Raw genomic sequence first — 13890 nt, 5'->3', positions numbered from 1 at the left:
TGTCTGAGGTCACATTTGAACTCAGGTCCTCCTGATTTCAGGGCTGGTGTTCTTTCCACTGCATCACTAGCTGCCCCAATTATTCTCTTTTCTATGATTTGTAAATGACCAACCTTGCTATGATCCCTATTTGATGAGGAGCCCAGTGTGGTCAGCCTCCCTGGATTAGCTAACAGTTCTTATCCAACCTGTTATCAATTGGAAATGGAGGGAGAGGCTATATCTGGCTGTGTACTTGGGAGGGAATAAGGCCAGCAATTTCCTCTATTTCTTCTCTGCATCAGAAAAAGTGGAAAGGAGGAGGAGGATAATTGTACTCTAAAGAAAAGTAGAGATAGGTGAGAGCACTTACTGACTTCAAGGATGCCATTCCTGTAGTATAGCTACTGAAAAGTAATTAATATAATTTCTCAGACCTGGCTAGCCTCAATCAAAGTTGGAAAGTTGACCACCTTGCCTCCTTTTTTTGATGACCTCTCCCAATTCCTAGATACTTAGTGATAAAATGATTTCATAATAAGATATTAGTGACTTTCAACTTGTGCATTTTTAAAAAGAGGTCTATGGGTGGAATAGTACCAGCAATTAATAGATATGGCTAGAACAAGAACTGCCAGGCATTCCCGGGATTTGATGCATCTGAGAATAATATCTATTTTGGATAATTATAAGATCAACTAAATGATATTTCCCCAAATTTAAAGGTGGAATATAATGTTTAACTGACCAAAAAGAACATGGTGGGATCTTAGGCACTGGGCAACCTACATAGGAGAAATAATTGTGGGTATAAGTATATGGGGAGATCTTAGAAACTCTTAAAACCATACCACATATACATCACTATTATTCATCTATAAATATCTTCTTACTTCCTTAGTCTATTTGTAACTATTCAATATCTATTGAAAGCAAAAGGCTAAGTGTAGGGGATAGAGAAGTCTTCCTCCACATCTCTAAAAAGCTTATAGTCTCACAGAAAGGAGGAGGTATAAATACTGAGAAAAGCAATTTTAAAAATAGGGAAGGCAATACAAGATGCTTTCTCTTTAGAGACTCAACTGACTTCTGCTGAGTTCTCTCAGTGTGTATGAACTCCATTTTGTCCTGGAGTGGATGAAAAGTGTATGTCGTGGATGATGAAAAGGCCCACCTATCAAACCTCAGAATGTTCCTGTCCATGAAAACCATGAAAATTAGAAAGTCTGGATTCTTTTTGGATCCTAGCTCATCATAGATAGCTCTTGTGTGCAGTGACTGAACATGGAGGCACTTAGCTAAGCCCATATCCATGCTAAGGTGTTTTGATGGATTGCCTTCCTTGGGGAAGTTTGGAATCCAGGTGAAAATTTTTGTCCTTTATCTTCCTATCTCATCAACAGTCTCCAACCCCATTCTACTTTGATATGTTTGGTAACTCTTTCTGGGTTCTCAGTGCAAAATTATTGCATAGAATCCTAGACTATCATGACTCATTTAGTCTTTCCTTCTCCTTTTAGTACTACAGTGGAAGGACCTCAGACACAGATGAATCTCCATTTTCAGTTGGATAATTGGTCATGATATAGCCTATTTCAGTTCAGGAACACTTGTATCTACTCTGCTAGTGCAAATCGAGCAAATGCTCCTTCCTGCCTTTGGGGATGTTTGGCTTGATTCTTTGAATAGATTCACTGAATGGCTAAAAATGGTGGGATGAAAAATGATTGAATCATACAGAAGAGAAAATGGTTTAATTGAGCAGGGGTAGCCAACTATTTCTGACCCTGGGTGATTTTGTGACTTGTGCCTCTTGTTTCTCAGTTCGTGATGAATATGTGCATGTACATAATCTACATTTTAAAATCAATTGCTTTACTGAGACACCTAGATGGTGTGGTTGATAGAACATTGGGCCTGGAATCAAGAAGACCTGAGTTCAAATTCAGACACTTAATAACTGTGTTGTCTAGTGCAAGTCAACTAAAAAAATCCATTTGCCTCAGTTTTCTCATCTGTAAAATGGAAATGATCATAGCATTTACTGCCAGGGTTGTTGAGGATCAAATGAGATAAAAATTGTAAAGCATTTTGTATAACACCTTGTATATAGTAGTTACAACAGCATTGTTAATTATTATTATTATTATTACTGATATGTATGCATATGTGTATGTATATACACATACAGGTACACATATATACAAATGTGTAAGCATGTATCTGTGTATAAAAAGATAAATAGATAGAAAATAATTTCTTTTTTTCTTTTGAACAGACATGAGATTTTATTAGATTAGGGAGCTCTCAATGAGGGCTGTACCTTCTCTGAAACTTTAAGTCTTTGGCTGAAAGGTTTTTGTTCAGGGTCACAAAGCCTGCATGTGGCAGAAGTTGGACTGGAAGTTCCCACTTGTTATTTTTTAATTCATTGTCTCTTTGAACTCTTCCACAGATGCCTATTTAGTTCTCTGAGATGTACTTGAAAAAGTAAGCACCAAAAATCTGGCAATTTGGGTTCCTGAGATATTTCCAGACAGATAGGTCCCAGATGCCTTCCTAGTCCCACACCATCCCTAAGTTCCAGCTTCTTGCAGTTGATTCAGGTAGAAGAGGCCTCTGTTCTTTGACTTCCTACCTGATAATTATTTTTACTGGGCTTCCCGAGTTATCTTCATCATAGATGATAATTTTGTCATTATTTAATCATTTGAACTGTTAAAAAACGTCATGTATTTTACCATGGTTGTCAAAAACAGATCAAAGCTGCAGAGAATTTTCCAAGGCCACAGACTAACTGTAAAGGACAGAACCAGAATTCAAACTCTTGGCCCTCAGATTCAAAATCTAGAATACTTTCTTTTCATAACCACATAACAAAACAACAGAAAGTAATACCTCTTTCTGTATGTATCTCTTTCTTCACCCTTTGGATTAACAAATTCCTCTTGGAAAAGATTTAATCCTTTACATTCTTTAGTGTGAATTCATCTTAATTATTTAAATTCCTACTTAGCCAAGTCCCATTATTTACACTGGAAGCATGGAGAAATTTTGTGGGCTTAGCTTGGGTGAGAGGAGCTTTGTACCACCAAAAAGCAGCATAAAGGCATTGGGTATTTAGAGAACAAGAGAGAAGATATGAGACACTGCAAAATGGAGATGGAAAAGCCACAAATTTATTCTACTTTCCATTTTGCTTAAATTCTGGTGGCAGCTAAAGTCCTGGATTAGTTTGGAAGACTTACTTCTTCATCTCTTTTATGGGGAAGGGGCAGGGAAAAGATAAAAAGATTTCCATATTCTATGAAACTTTGGAGTACATAAAAATATCAAGGGCTACTGTGGAATAAGAGCTTTATTTGTATAGGGAACAAGAAGGTGAAGAAATGAATGGTAACTTTGGTTCATAGGAATTGTAGTGGTGGTTGTTATTCAATCGTGTCCAACTCTTCATGACTCCATTTGAGGTTTTCTCAGCAAAGATGATAGGTTAGTTTGCCATTTCCTTTTACAGATGAGGAAAATGAGGCAAATAGAGTTAAGTGAAGATCACCAAGGTTCACAAGGCTAGTTAAGTGTCTGAGGCCAGATATAAAGCAAGGAAGATGAGTCTTCCTGACTCCAGATTCTTTACTCAATCCACAGTGCCACCAAGCTGCCCAATTGTGGAGGTGGAACAGGGCTAAATAGTATTTTAAGTCTTGAGACTTTGGACAGTCAGAGACCAAAAGGAGGGAAACTAGAAGTTGTCAAAAGTGAATTTCTCTTTGAAATTTTGCCAAAGATTAAATCTTCTGGTCCAGTTTTTTGCTTGAGGCTTATATTTGTGTGTAATTCATTTTCTTGATATTACCTGAAATCTTCTTATTTAGCAAGTCATTTGGGTTACTAGGAAAAGACTAGATGGAGGGTGAGGTTTGATCATCAGTCAATTCACATTTAGGTGTCACAAAAATAGCAAATAGACTAAGCACTTTCATGAATCTATAATTACTAGTGATTCATCTTGTGTTAACTTTATATATATTTATATTTAGACTTGTTTCATGTTTACCCTGATGGAAAGTAAGCTCCTTGAGACCAGGGACAATTTCATATTTGTCTTCATTACGGTAGAACATCAATCTCCTCTGCACTAGTAACTCTTCTTCCTAGGCTTTTGAAACACCACTCTCTCCTGGTTCTTTTTCTATTATACAACAGCTTTTTCTCAGTCTATTTTACAGTATCTTCATTCAAATCATGTCCTCTAGCCACTGGTGTCCCACATTGTTGTTTTCTGGGCTCTTTTCTTCCTCTTCTCCTTTCTCATCTCATCTCATCAACTCACATGGATTTAATTGCCATCTCTTGTTGGAGTCCCAAACCTATCTATCCTATTGCAATCTCTGTTAACCTTTGATCTTGCTTCTGCAATTGCCTTTCAGACATTTTAAACTGGATGTCCAATGGACATCTTAAACTCTACATGTCCCAAACAGAACTAATTATTTTTTCCCATAAACCTTCCCCCACTCTCATTTTTTTTTTCTTATTGTATTGTCCCAGTATTTCAGGCCCACAACCTAGGAGTCGCCCTGTATTCTTCACTATTTGTCATCTACTATATCCAAGCTGTTGCCAAAGTAACACTTTTTCTAGTATGTCTCAAATATGCCCCATTTTTTCCCCTCTGATTCTGATTAAGACATGGTAACAGAGAAAGTTCTGAATAAAAAGAAAAAAGGTGGATTGGAACCGAAGACCATCAAGCAAAGTATCTAGTCAGGGTTGATAGCTTGCAACAGAAAAGAGAGCTGGGTCCTGCTTATACCAATTATCATAACATGTTTATTTGCTTTTTTATTGATATATTTTATTTTGACATCCCAGCTACTTTCTGATGACCCATTTCCCATTTTATTTAAACTGTATAATCAAGATTGTATCTAAGAATAAATTAATCAAATTTATAAATAAGATGTTCTGCTTTGATGAAATCTAATAATATCCACAAATATAATTCATTTGTATTTTTCCCAAAGTGTTTTTGAATCCTGGACTTTCTTGCATTCTTTGACACTGATCACCAATGACTTCTGAACAATCTTTGCTCAGAGCCTCCCCAGTGTGATACAGTATAGGTAAGAATCCCTGCTTCTTCACTCAGCCTCTCTGAACCTTAGTCTCCTCATATGTGAAATGAGGGACTTGAATTAAAGGACTGCTAGCTACATCATTATTCTAGCAGCTTATTCTGTCTCACTGGCCCTGATTACAATTTTGGTTTAATTTGCAATAGACTAGTTGACCATTTCCTTAGTTTTTATAAAGCTCATACTAGCTCTGATTTCATCCTACCAATATAATATTTTAGAGAAAATAATATAGAAAACTTTTCTTATTTCACAATTCAGTATGTCAGAGATTCACAAAGTCTATGGTTAAATAGAATAACATTTTGGATACCAGGAAAAGCTTTCCTCTAGACTTTAGAAAATGTAGAGTTTCTAATTAAAGGGATTTCTTGCTTCAAGTTAGAATTCAAAATTTGTTTTTTTTTTTTTTTTTTTTTTTTTTTTGTTGTTGTTTTTTTGTTTTTGTTATTCACTCATATCTCTCCCTCTTTGTCTCTCTCATGGGTACGCCCCTAAGGCTCTTTCCATTGTTCTTTTCTCTTTACACACAAATATAATCTCTCCTTGAACTGTCTTCCAAGCTAGAAGTCATGGATTTTGAGATGTTAGGAACCTTAGAGATCAATCATTTAACTTAGAGATTCTTAATTTTTTGTCATGGACTACTTAGACGATTTGAAACTTATGTACCCCTTCTCAGAATGATGTTTTTAAAAGTATAAAATAAATTACATAGAATTACAAAAGAAACCAATTACACTGAAGTTAATTATTAAAAGAAAAACTAGTCTCTCTATTATGAATACTTGATTCAAATTCACCTCTATCTTTGTAGATGAGAAAGCTGAGGTCCAAAGAGATTCAGTGACTTTCAGTCACACAGGTAAGAAGTGTTAGTTGGAATTTAAACCCTGATCTTTTGACTTTCAACATTCCTTTCTTTCTATAGCATCACGCTGCTTCTCTAGACCTAACTATCAAAGGCCTATAAGACATTTCCCCTTGGTTGTTCTGATTTCACCATTTTATTTAGCGGCATACCACGCTGCCCATAGGTGGCTGACTGAAGCAAAAAGGTAAAATTTAATGGGATAAAAGTACGATCTTGAACCTGGGTTAAAGAAAAAAACTACACAAGTATAGGATAAGCAAAAATCTATATAAAAAAAGACCCAGTAGTTATAAGCTTTCTACAAATAACTGAGTGCTCTCTTTAAGTCTTCCTGTTTCCCTGGCCTTTCACATCTGTCCATTTGCTCAGTCATACTAATTCCACAATGTCTCTCCTGGTCTGTCCTTACCTTTCTGTTGCTACTGGAGCAAAGGCTCTCAGACCAGCCTACCTGTCCTATTAGTCCTTGTGTTGTCTGTACTTTCTCGAAAAGGACCATGACATCAGGGAGGGGATGCCATGACAGGCAAGTGAATTGGATTGAAGTGAGGGAGTCTGGGCAAAGTCACCTACCTCATTTTCCCCTCCAGAGCCATCTGGGTCCAGTGGTCACATAGATCAGAAAGACTAGAGATGGCCCTAATGCAGACTCCTTTCTTCTGTCAAAAGAACAGATCTGATTGATCATAAGACCATAGATTAACAGCATCTTTTCCCATTCAATCAATTTATTAGTGGAAGACAAGCCCAGAAATGCTGTGACATATTCATCTCAAAATATTTTGTGTGGTCTCCTGTCTAATAAAGCACAGATTTCTTTCATAATTAAATAACTTCATAATCTGGTGTCAGTCTACCTTTTTAGTCTTTCCTCATGTTATTTTCCTCCATGTACTTTGTTTCAACCAAACTGGACTATTTCTATTTCTGGAGTATATTCCTATACTGTCTCCTTGCTCAGCCTTTTCTCAATGTCTGGAATATTCTCCCTCTTCAATTCCTACATAACTATCAATCAATAAGTAAATGTTTATGAAGTACCTATCATATCCAGGCACTGTGCTAAGGACTGGTTATCTTCCATCGCCAATTCCCTCCTTTACTAGATTTGTTTACTCCCTTCATGTACTTGTCGTGTATATAATTATTTGTGAATGTGTCACAGCCACATTCCAAGTTGCAAGAGGAACATTTTTTTCTTTTTAGTTTTGTATTACCTCCCAGGGCTAGTGCAATATTTGGTGCACAGTAGATATTCAATAAATATTTGCTAGATTAAAAGCTTGTTTTTCACAGTAAACCCAGTCTTATCTAATTAATACATTCCTGTGCCAACATCCATAACCAAATCTTAGGATTTTATTCAACTACAAATTATTCAACAAAAGACATAGAATCTTGATTCCCAATTTTGATTAATCACTTACTGTTACCATCAGCCTAGTAGTAGTTTACTGTCAATCATAAGCAATTAAATCCAAATTGGAGAAATTTTTCTGTTGGAAACTCCTGGACGTTCTAATATCACCTTCTTTCTAATAGCTCTAGTGTTTGAATAAAATCTGTTCAGGGTTACTCAAGTAATAACACACATGTCAATTGGGAAGAAGAAACAACACATATTTTAGAAGTAACTGTCCCAAAGTGGTAGGATCATGTCAGATCTTTGCTGATAAGCCCAATAATATGCAAGGGGGTGACATGGGCATGAAGGTAGCTGGTCAATGCTGATAGTCATGCTCTTGGTTTAGATGGAAAATTCTAGCCTATGCCCACTGGGCAATGATATTACCTAGCTTCCCTAAGACTGACCTGATTCCACAGGGTTGCAGAATTGGACAGGACCTCAAAGGTTATCTAGCCAAACCTTATCCAATCCACAAATCTTAACATTGGTGTTCCAACAATGGTATCTGGCCTCGTTTGAAGATCTGTGTAATATGATTAAAGTGCTGGACTTGGAATCAGAAAAACATGAGTTCAAATTCTATCTTTTGACATTATATGAAAGTCACTTTATTCTGGTCCTCAGTTTCCCCATTTGTAAAGTGAGTATAGATTTAATCTCTATGATCCATATCAGCTCAATCTCTGATTTTAAGATTTCCAAGGAGCTCATTATTCCCCAAGGCAGCCCATTCCATTTTTAGACAACTCTTTGTCAATAAGGTTTTCTTCATGTAGAGCCCAAATCTTTGTTGTTGCAATTTCCACAGGATGGTCCTATTTCTTCCTTCTGGAAACAATTCTTTTCTCTGTATCTCCAAGAACTTGAGGATACATCAAGTTCCCACATTTCTTTTCTCCAGATTAAATATTCTCATTGAATTGATCATATGGTTTGGTCTCCAGTTCCCTCATTCTTCTCTCCCTCTTCTGGATACATTCTAGTTTAACACTTCCCCTAGAATGTGATCTTCAGAATTGGGCACCGTATCTCAAATGTGGTCTGAAAAGGACAGGCTATAGAATCAACTTCTCTTGCTCTGAACACTGCATTTTAATTAGTCTTGGCACAGTTACATGTATTGAGCTTATTAAGACTACCAGATCTTTTTCACAAATTTCTTTATTCTGTATTTATGCAATTGATTTTTATAGTCCTTGTTTCAGATCTACTTTTATCTCATTTTTATTTTTTCACTTCAGTCTTTCATTTCCATTTGTGAAGCCTGATTCTGTCATTCAGTCAGTGAATCAACTATCTATACCAAGTTCTTGTCATTTTCAAATTTGATAAGCATGTCATATATATTTTCATCCATGTCAAAATCTTGAACAAGGCAGAGGCAAAAATAGAACCTTGTGGCATTTCCATAAAGACCTCCCTCCTAATCAACATTCTTTTGGGTCTGCTTATTCAACTAGTGCCAAATTCACCTTATTGTAATATATCCCTTATCATAATCTTGTCTACAAGAATACTGAAATACATTGTTGCATGCTTTTATGAAATCCAAGTAAATCATATCCATGACATTCTCCTTACCTACTTGACTTGTAACTGTCAAAAAAAATGTGTTAGGTATTATTTGCTAACAAATCCATATTTTTGAATCTTTATATTATGTTAAAAATGTTTTAAATTTTACTAGGTATAAATATCAAGATAACTGACCTAAAGATTGAAGTATCCAGTCTTCGCTTAAAAAAAAAAATGATATACCCACTTCTACTCTTAGGGCAGAGCTGGTTCATCAGTCTTCCAAAGATTACTTATAGTGGTTCATCAATCACTTCTGCAAATCTAATTGGATACTATCATGCATAATCTTTGAGAACCAGGTGATTATCCCCATAGTAGTACTTAAAAGAATCTTAAGATTCTTAAAGAAAAAAAAATGCTTCTAGAAAACATTGGGTATTTGGAACAATTTTTTTTTTCTGTTATAGAAATAAAACATTAGAACACTATACTTTTCAAAGGTGCTTGGGGGGAGGGCATTTTTGCATCTTCACTAATTCTGAATTTGAATATCTTTCTCTTGATGTGTCTCTGTTGGCCAGTATTATCCAGGGCCAGTAGCTCCCATATCTTCCAAAGGTTTTGTTTTTCTTGTTCATAGTCTGTGACTATTAATTTTTTGGATAATGATCTATAAACATTTTTTGGTAGCAATTCTCTATGCATCTTAGATATCATTGGTTTGAGAAACTTGCTGTAAAATCTCCTCCTCCAGTTCAGTTTAGCCTCTAATTCTAGTTTTTTCAGTTTTTTTTTTTTGCATAAACTTTTATTTTATGTCATGAAAACTATCCATCTTATCTTCTGTAAATCTCACTGTCCCTTGTTAGGCCGAGAACTTTTCCTTTGTCCATGGTTGCAAAAGGTATATCCTTTTGCATTCTCTAAACTGTTTACTTTTTGACCATTTATTTCTAGGTCATATTATCTATTTAGACTTTTGTAGTATACAGTGTAAGTTGTTGGTTTAAACCTAATTTCTGCCAGGCTACTTTTTAGTTTTCTTAGAACATTTTATAGAATTGGAGTAAAATTAGAATTTTGTGGAATGAAGTAATTGGGATCTTTTGGAATCCTTTGGAACACAATTGTTATTACAATATGCTTATTGCTTCTATTTCTTGTATACCTAATCTGTTCCCTTGATTAACTTATCTATTTTTTTTATCTATATAAAAGTTTTGATGATTAATATTTTGTATTATAGCTTGAGATTTTGTACTGCTTATGTCCCTTCTCATTTTCCCCATTATTTCCTTTAAGATTTCTAATCTTCTTTCACAATTTTATTTATTTCTAGTTTTACAAAGCAACTATTTACCTATGGTAGTTTTTTTTTTTTTTTCTGCCCCCAACAAGTCTCTACTATCTGCATCCTGGCATCTTGTGGATATATTCTAAAGGAATGGAAACTAATTTTTAATAATTTCAGTAGTCCACCTGAAAAATAAGTAGAAATATGAAGTATTCCCTTAAAAACAAAACAAAACAAAATGCAGCTAAATAGAAATATTATTTAATTATTTGTTGGGGTTATTTGCCCCACCAGTATTTCCATTAGTCTGGATAATCAGAAATGATTGCATTGTAACATATACAAATTCTTGTCCTCATAATTCTCTCTCACACATACAGTATAGGGGATTATGTGCCATGAAAACACTAGGAAAAAAAAATTCTAAGTCAGTAAGAGTCCAGTTGGCCAGGATTTGTAAATAAGTGATCTGCTTGATAAATTGTATTTAATGCTTCCCTGGAAGTTCAAATAGTTTACCAACCCACTGGAGACTTCTCCCCACCATACTAAGATAGTCTTGACTATTTGGTTGACCTAGATGTCAAAAACCCCAAAAGTCCTCCAGATTTGTTTCCGTTTTACAGGAGGATATCATGTTCCCTGTTTCCTGTTAGCAAGTAGGTGGGATGTTATATGCAGGTAAGCCAGAGTATGTGAGGAAGTAATTTTAATGCTTTTTTACATTCCAAAGAGAAAGGACAGAGAGGTGTTGGTCAATTTGGTCAAGAGGTGTTGTCAAGTCTCATTAGGCCTAGCATAGAACTGAATGTTCGTGAATGCAAAGTGGATTTTTTTTTTTTTAAATTCATATACTTCACCTGTGCCTTATCATATTGGTATATGTATTTCTATGTACTATTTTATCAAAAGTGGAATGGAGTTAGTTATACCTGTCTGATATGTTTAAGCTTCACAATTTATTGTCCAAAAATTCTGGCTAGTATTTGGCCACAAAATTTGTCCATGAAACCCATTCTGAAATCTCATTTTCTTTTAGCATGGTTATACTGCCAATATTAACTGGAATCTTGAGACATGAAACTCAGTTTTGCTTCAGTGATGCACTGTTTATGGCATAAAACCCAATCTCCTTAGCTTAGCATAAATTACCTCTGATCTAATGCCAGCTGACATGTCCAAGTTAAGCTCTCACTACTCCCTCCTTCACTATTCCACTCTAAAATGGTCTTTTAATGGAGAAGCAAAAAATTGCAGAAGACAGAGCTTTACATTCTAACCTTTCATAAGCTGTATGTCCATAGACAAATCAATACTCTCTAAGCCTCAATCCCTAATGATGACATTGTGGCAATCAAATGAGAGAACAGCTGTAATGATAAGAGCTAGCATTTATATATCACCTTTGTGCCATAAATTGTGCTAAGTGCTTTAGAGATAGCTTTGAGTCTCATAACAATACCAGGAGGTAAAGAGCATTATTATCCCCATTTTACAGTTGAGGAAACTGAGGCAAACAGAGGTTAAGTGATTTGCCCAAGTAAGCTAGAAAGTGTCTGAGGCTGGATTTGATGTAAAGTGCTATATAGGTGGCAGGTATTATTGCCTTGCGATTTCCCGTTACTGGACTGCATATCTGTTGTTTGCTCCATAATGGAGCCTTTCCAGGTCCAAGTTTAAATGCCCCATTTTCTACAGAACTTCCCCTGCTTCCCTGTCCTGTCTGGTACCTGAGAAGAGCTCACAGGAGGCTCAAAGCCAGACCCAAAGGTGATGCTACATGCCCCTCTGCCCTTAGTCGGCAGGATGATGGCAGAAGAGCTATTGAGGGAGCACCTGTCTACGTGGGTGAGCACTGCTGTTGAGATGAGGTGGATGGAAAGGAGAAATGGCTGGGGAGCACTGCAGAGAAGGAAAGCTGGACCCAGAACAAAGGGGGCCAGACCCTCGGATGGGCAGATGAGGTGTGGAAGGTCCAAGGCTGGGGGTACAGGTTGAGAGCTGGAAGGACAGTGGGTAAACGGTTCCCAGTGCCAAATATGCTGGCATTGTCTGAGGAGCTGAGGACTCTGCCCCTGGAGGTTGGAAGGCATTTTACAGTTGGCTTACTGGATCCTGGATCAAGAGCTGCAAAGGTTCGCAGAAGCCATCCAGACTAAACCCCTCATTTTGCAGATCCAAGTGAAATTAATTGATTTCATGCAAGGTCATGCAATGTCGGAAGTGGGATTTGAACCAAGGTCCCTTAACTCAAGTAATTCTTTCCACTGCCTTATTCTCTTAAGTCAAGGATGAGGAGGCTACTCAATGTTCCAATGAAATCCCAAGCGAACTTTCTTAAGTAAAGGGCTAAATAACAATGTCCTCATTGGGGGGGACGGAGCAAGGCCTTTGTCCTAGGTCCTGACACCGATCTAGGCAGAATTACCCTTTCTGTTTTCTAAATCCTTATAACACTAACTATACTTTTCTTGGAGTATTTATTTACTCACTTGTAATTTCTAAGTTTATAACACTACTTTCCCATTTAGGCTGCAAACTCCCAGCCCAAAGAACCTGCTTCTGCCAAGTTAGTGTATCCTTCATTGCTCTCTCTTTCCCCCTACCCCACCAGCCTAGAATAGTGCCTTGCACAAGAGGGGTGGAATGAATGAGTTAATTTTTATTTTATAGAGACTTTATGCAAATATTTTTCCTGATATCTTAATTATGTGTAATGTTATTTTGGATGTAAAAGAAAAATCTATACAGAAAAGAAATATTGGCCACATTACATCTTATTCTGTGGAAGGGCTTTTACTCTAGTTATACCTTTTGTGTTGAATGACTGTCATTAACACTTGGCATGGGAATGAAAGGAAGCAAAATAGGAAAAAAAAAAAAAAATCCAGGATATTTGGAGCAGTCTGCCGGTGTCTCTGGACTGCTACTATCACGTTTCATAACGTGGTAATCCATCTCCAGGCTAGAAAAATCAATTAAGGCTGCCAGCTGATGAGTTTTCTCAGGAAATATGGGATTTCACCTTAGACAGCAGTATTTCATTCTTGCGGCATTCCTGATGAGAAAGTGTAGTGAGAGATTAATTAGAATAGCTCACATTTATACAATGCCACATGTTTTACTTATCCTATAACTATCCTACAAAGTTAGATGGTGACACATCAACCTCTTTTCCCACATTCTTAACAGACCTGAGCTATTCTTCTCACTCCTTTCCCTCATCTCCAGTGCCTCTGTGGAGATCTGAACAGGGAAAATGAAAATCTCATATAATTAACTTTATGTAATACATATGGACCTTCACATTGTTCAAAGTAATTTTCTTAAGTATGTAAAGAAAGTAGGCTTTCTTCAACATGGCGAATTACTTTGTAGTCTTACATCTACTGTCCTAATACACATTGCCAAACCATGCCATAAACCTCTATTTTCAACAGTTCTTGAACCCAAATGGAGAACACTGATCTCTAATCAATGACATTTTATTAGATCCGGCTTATTTTCCCATATTGGTCACCAAATTAATGTCTCTAACTAATACTAAATGTCCATTCTGAGGCTATTGCATTACCTTCATTAAATCTCCTCAATGTTATACTTTCATGTCTAGAGTTCTCTATTTAGGTATGAGATCAAGTCTCCCAATTCCTTTAATGTTTACTGTCTGGTTTTTCTT

At 36.3% G+C, this 13890-nt stretch overlaps 1 protein-coding gene across 1 annotated transcript in view; it reads right to left on the bottom strand.

Annotated features, from left to right (window-relative positions):
• Positions 1-10456: 10456 nt before the first annotated feature.
• The window catches only part of CCDC93 (CCC complex scaffolding subunit CCDC93), a 119819-nt gene continuing 116385 nt past the window's right edge, over positions 10457-13890 (bottom strand). The window contains exon 23 of the mRNA XM_074301850.1: positions 10457-13269. Within this exon, the coding sequence (XP_074157951.1) occupies positions 13216-13269 (54 nt within the window). The 3' untranslated portion in view covers positions 10457-13215. The remainder of the gene's footprint in view (positions 13270-13890) is intronic.

Source organism: Sminthopsis crassicaudata, chromosome 3 (genome assembly GCF_048593235.1).
Source record: "Sminthopsis crassicaudata isolate SCR6 chromosome 3, ASM4859323v1, whole genome shotgun sequence".
In the NCBI taxonomy this organism is placed as follows: domain Eukaryota; kingdom Metazoa; phylum Chordata; class Mammalia; order Dasyuromorphia; family Dasyuridae; genus Sminthopsis; species Sminthopsis crassicaudata.
This window is presented reverse-complemented; position numbering and strand designations above follow the sequence as displayed.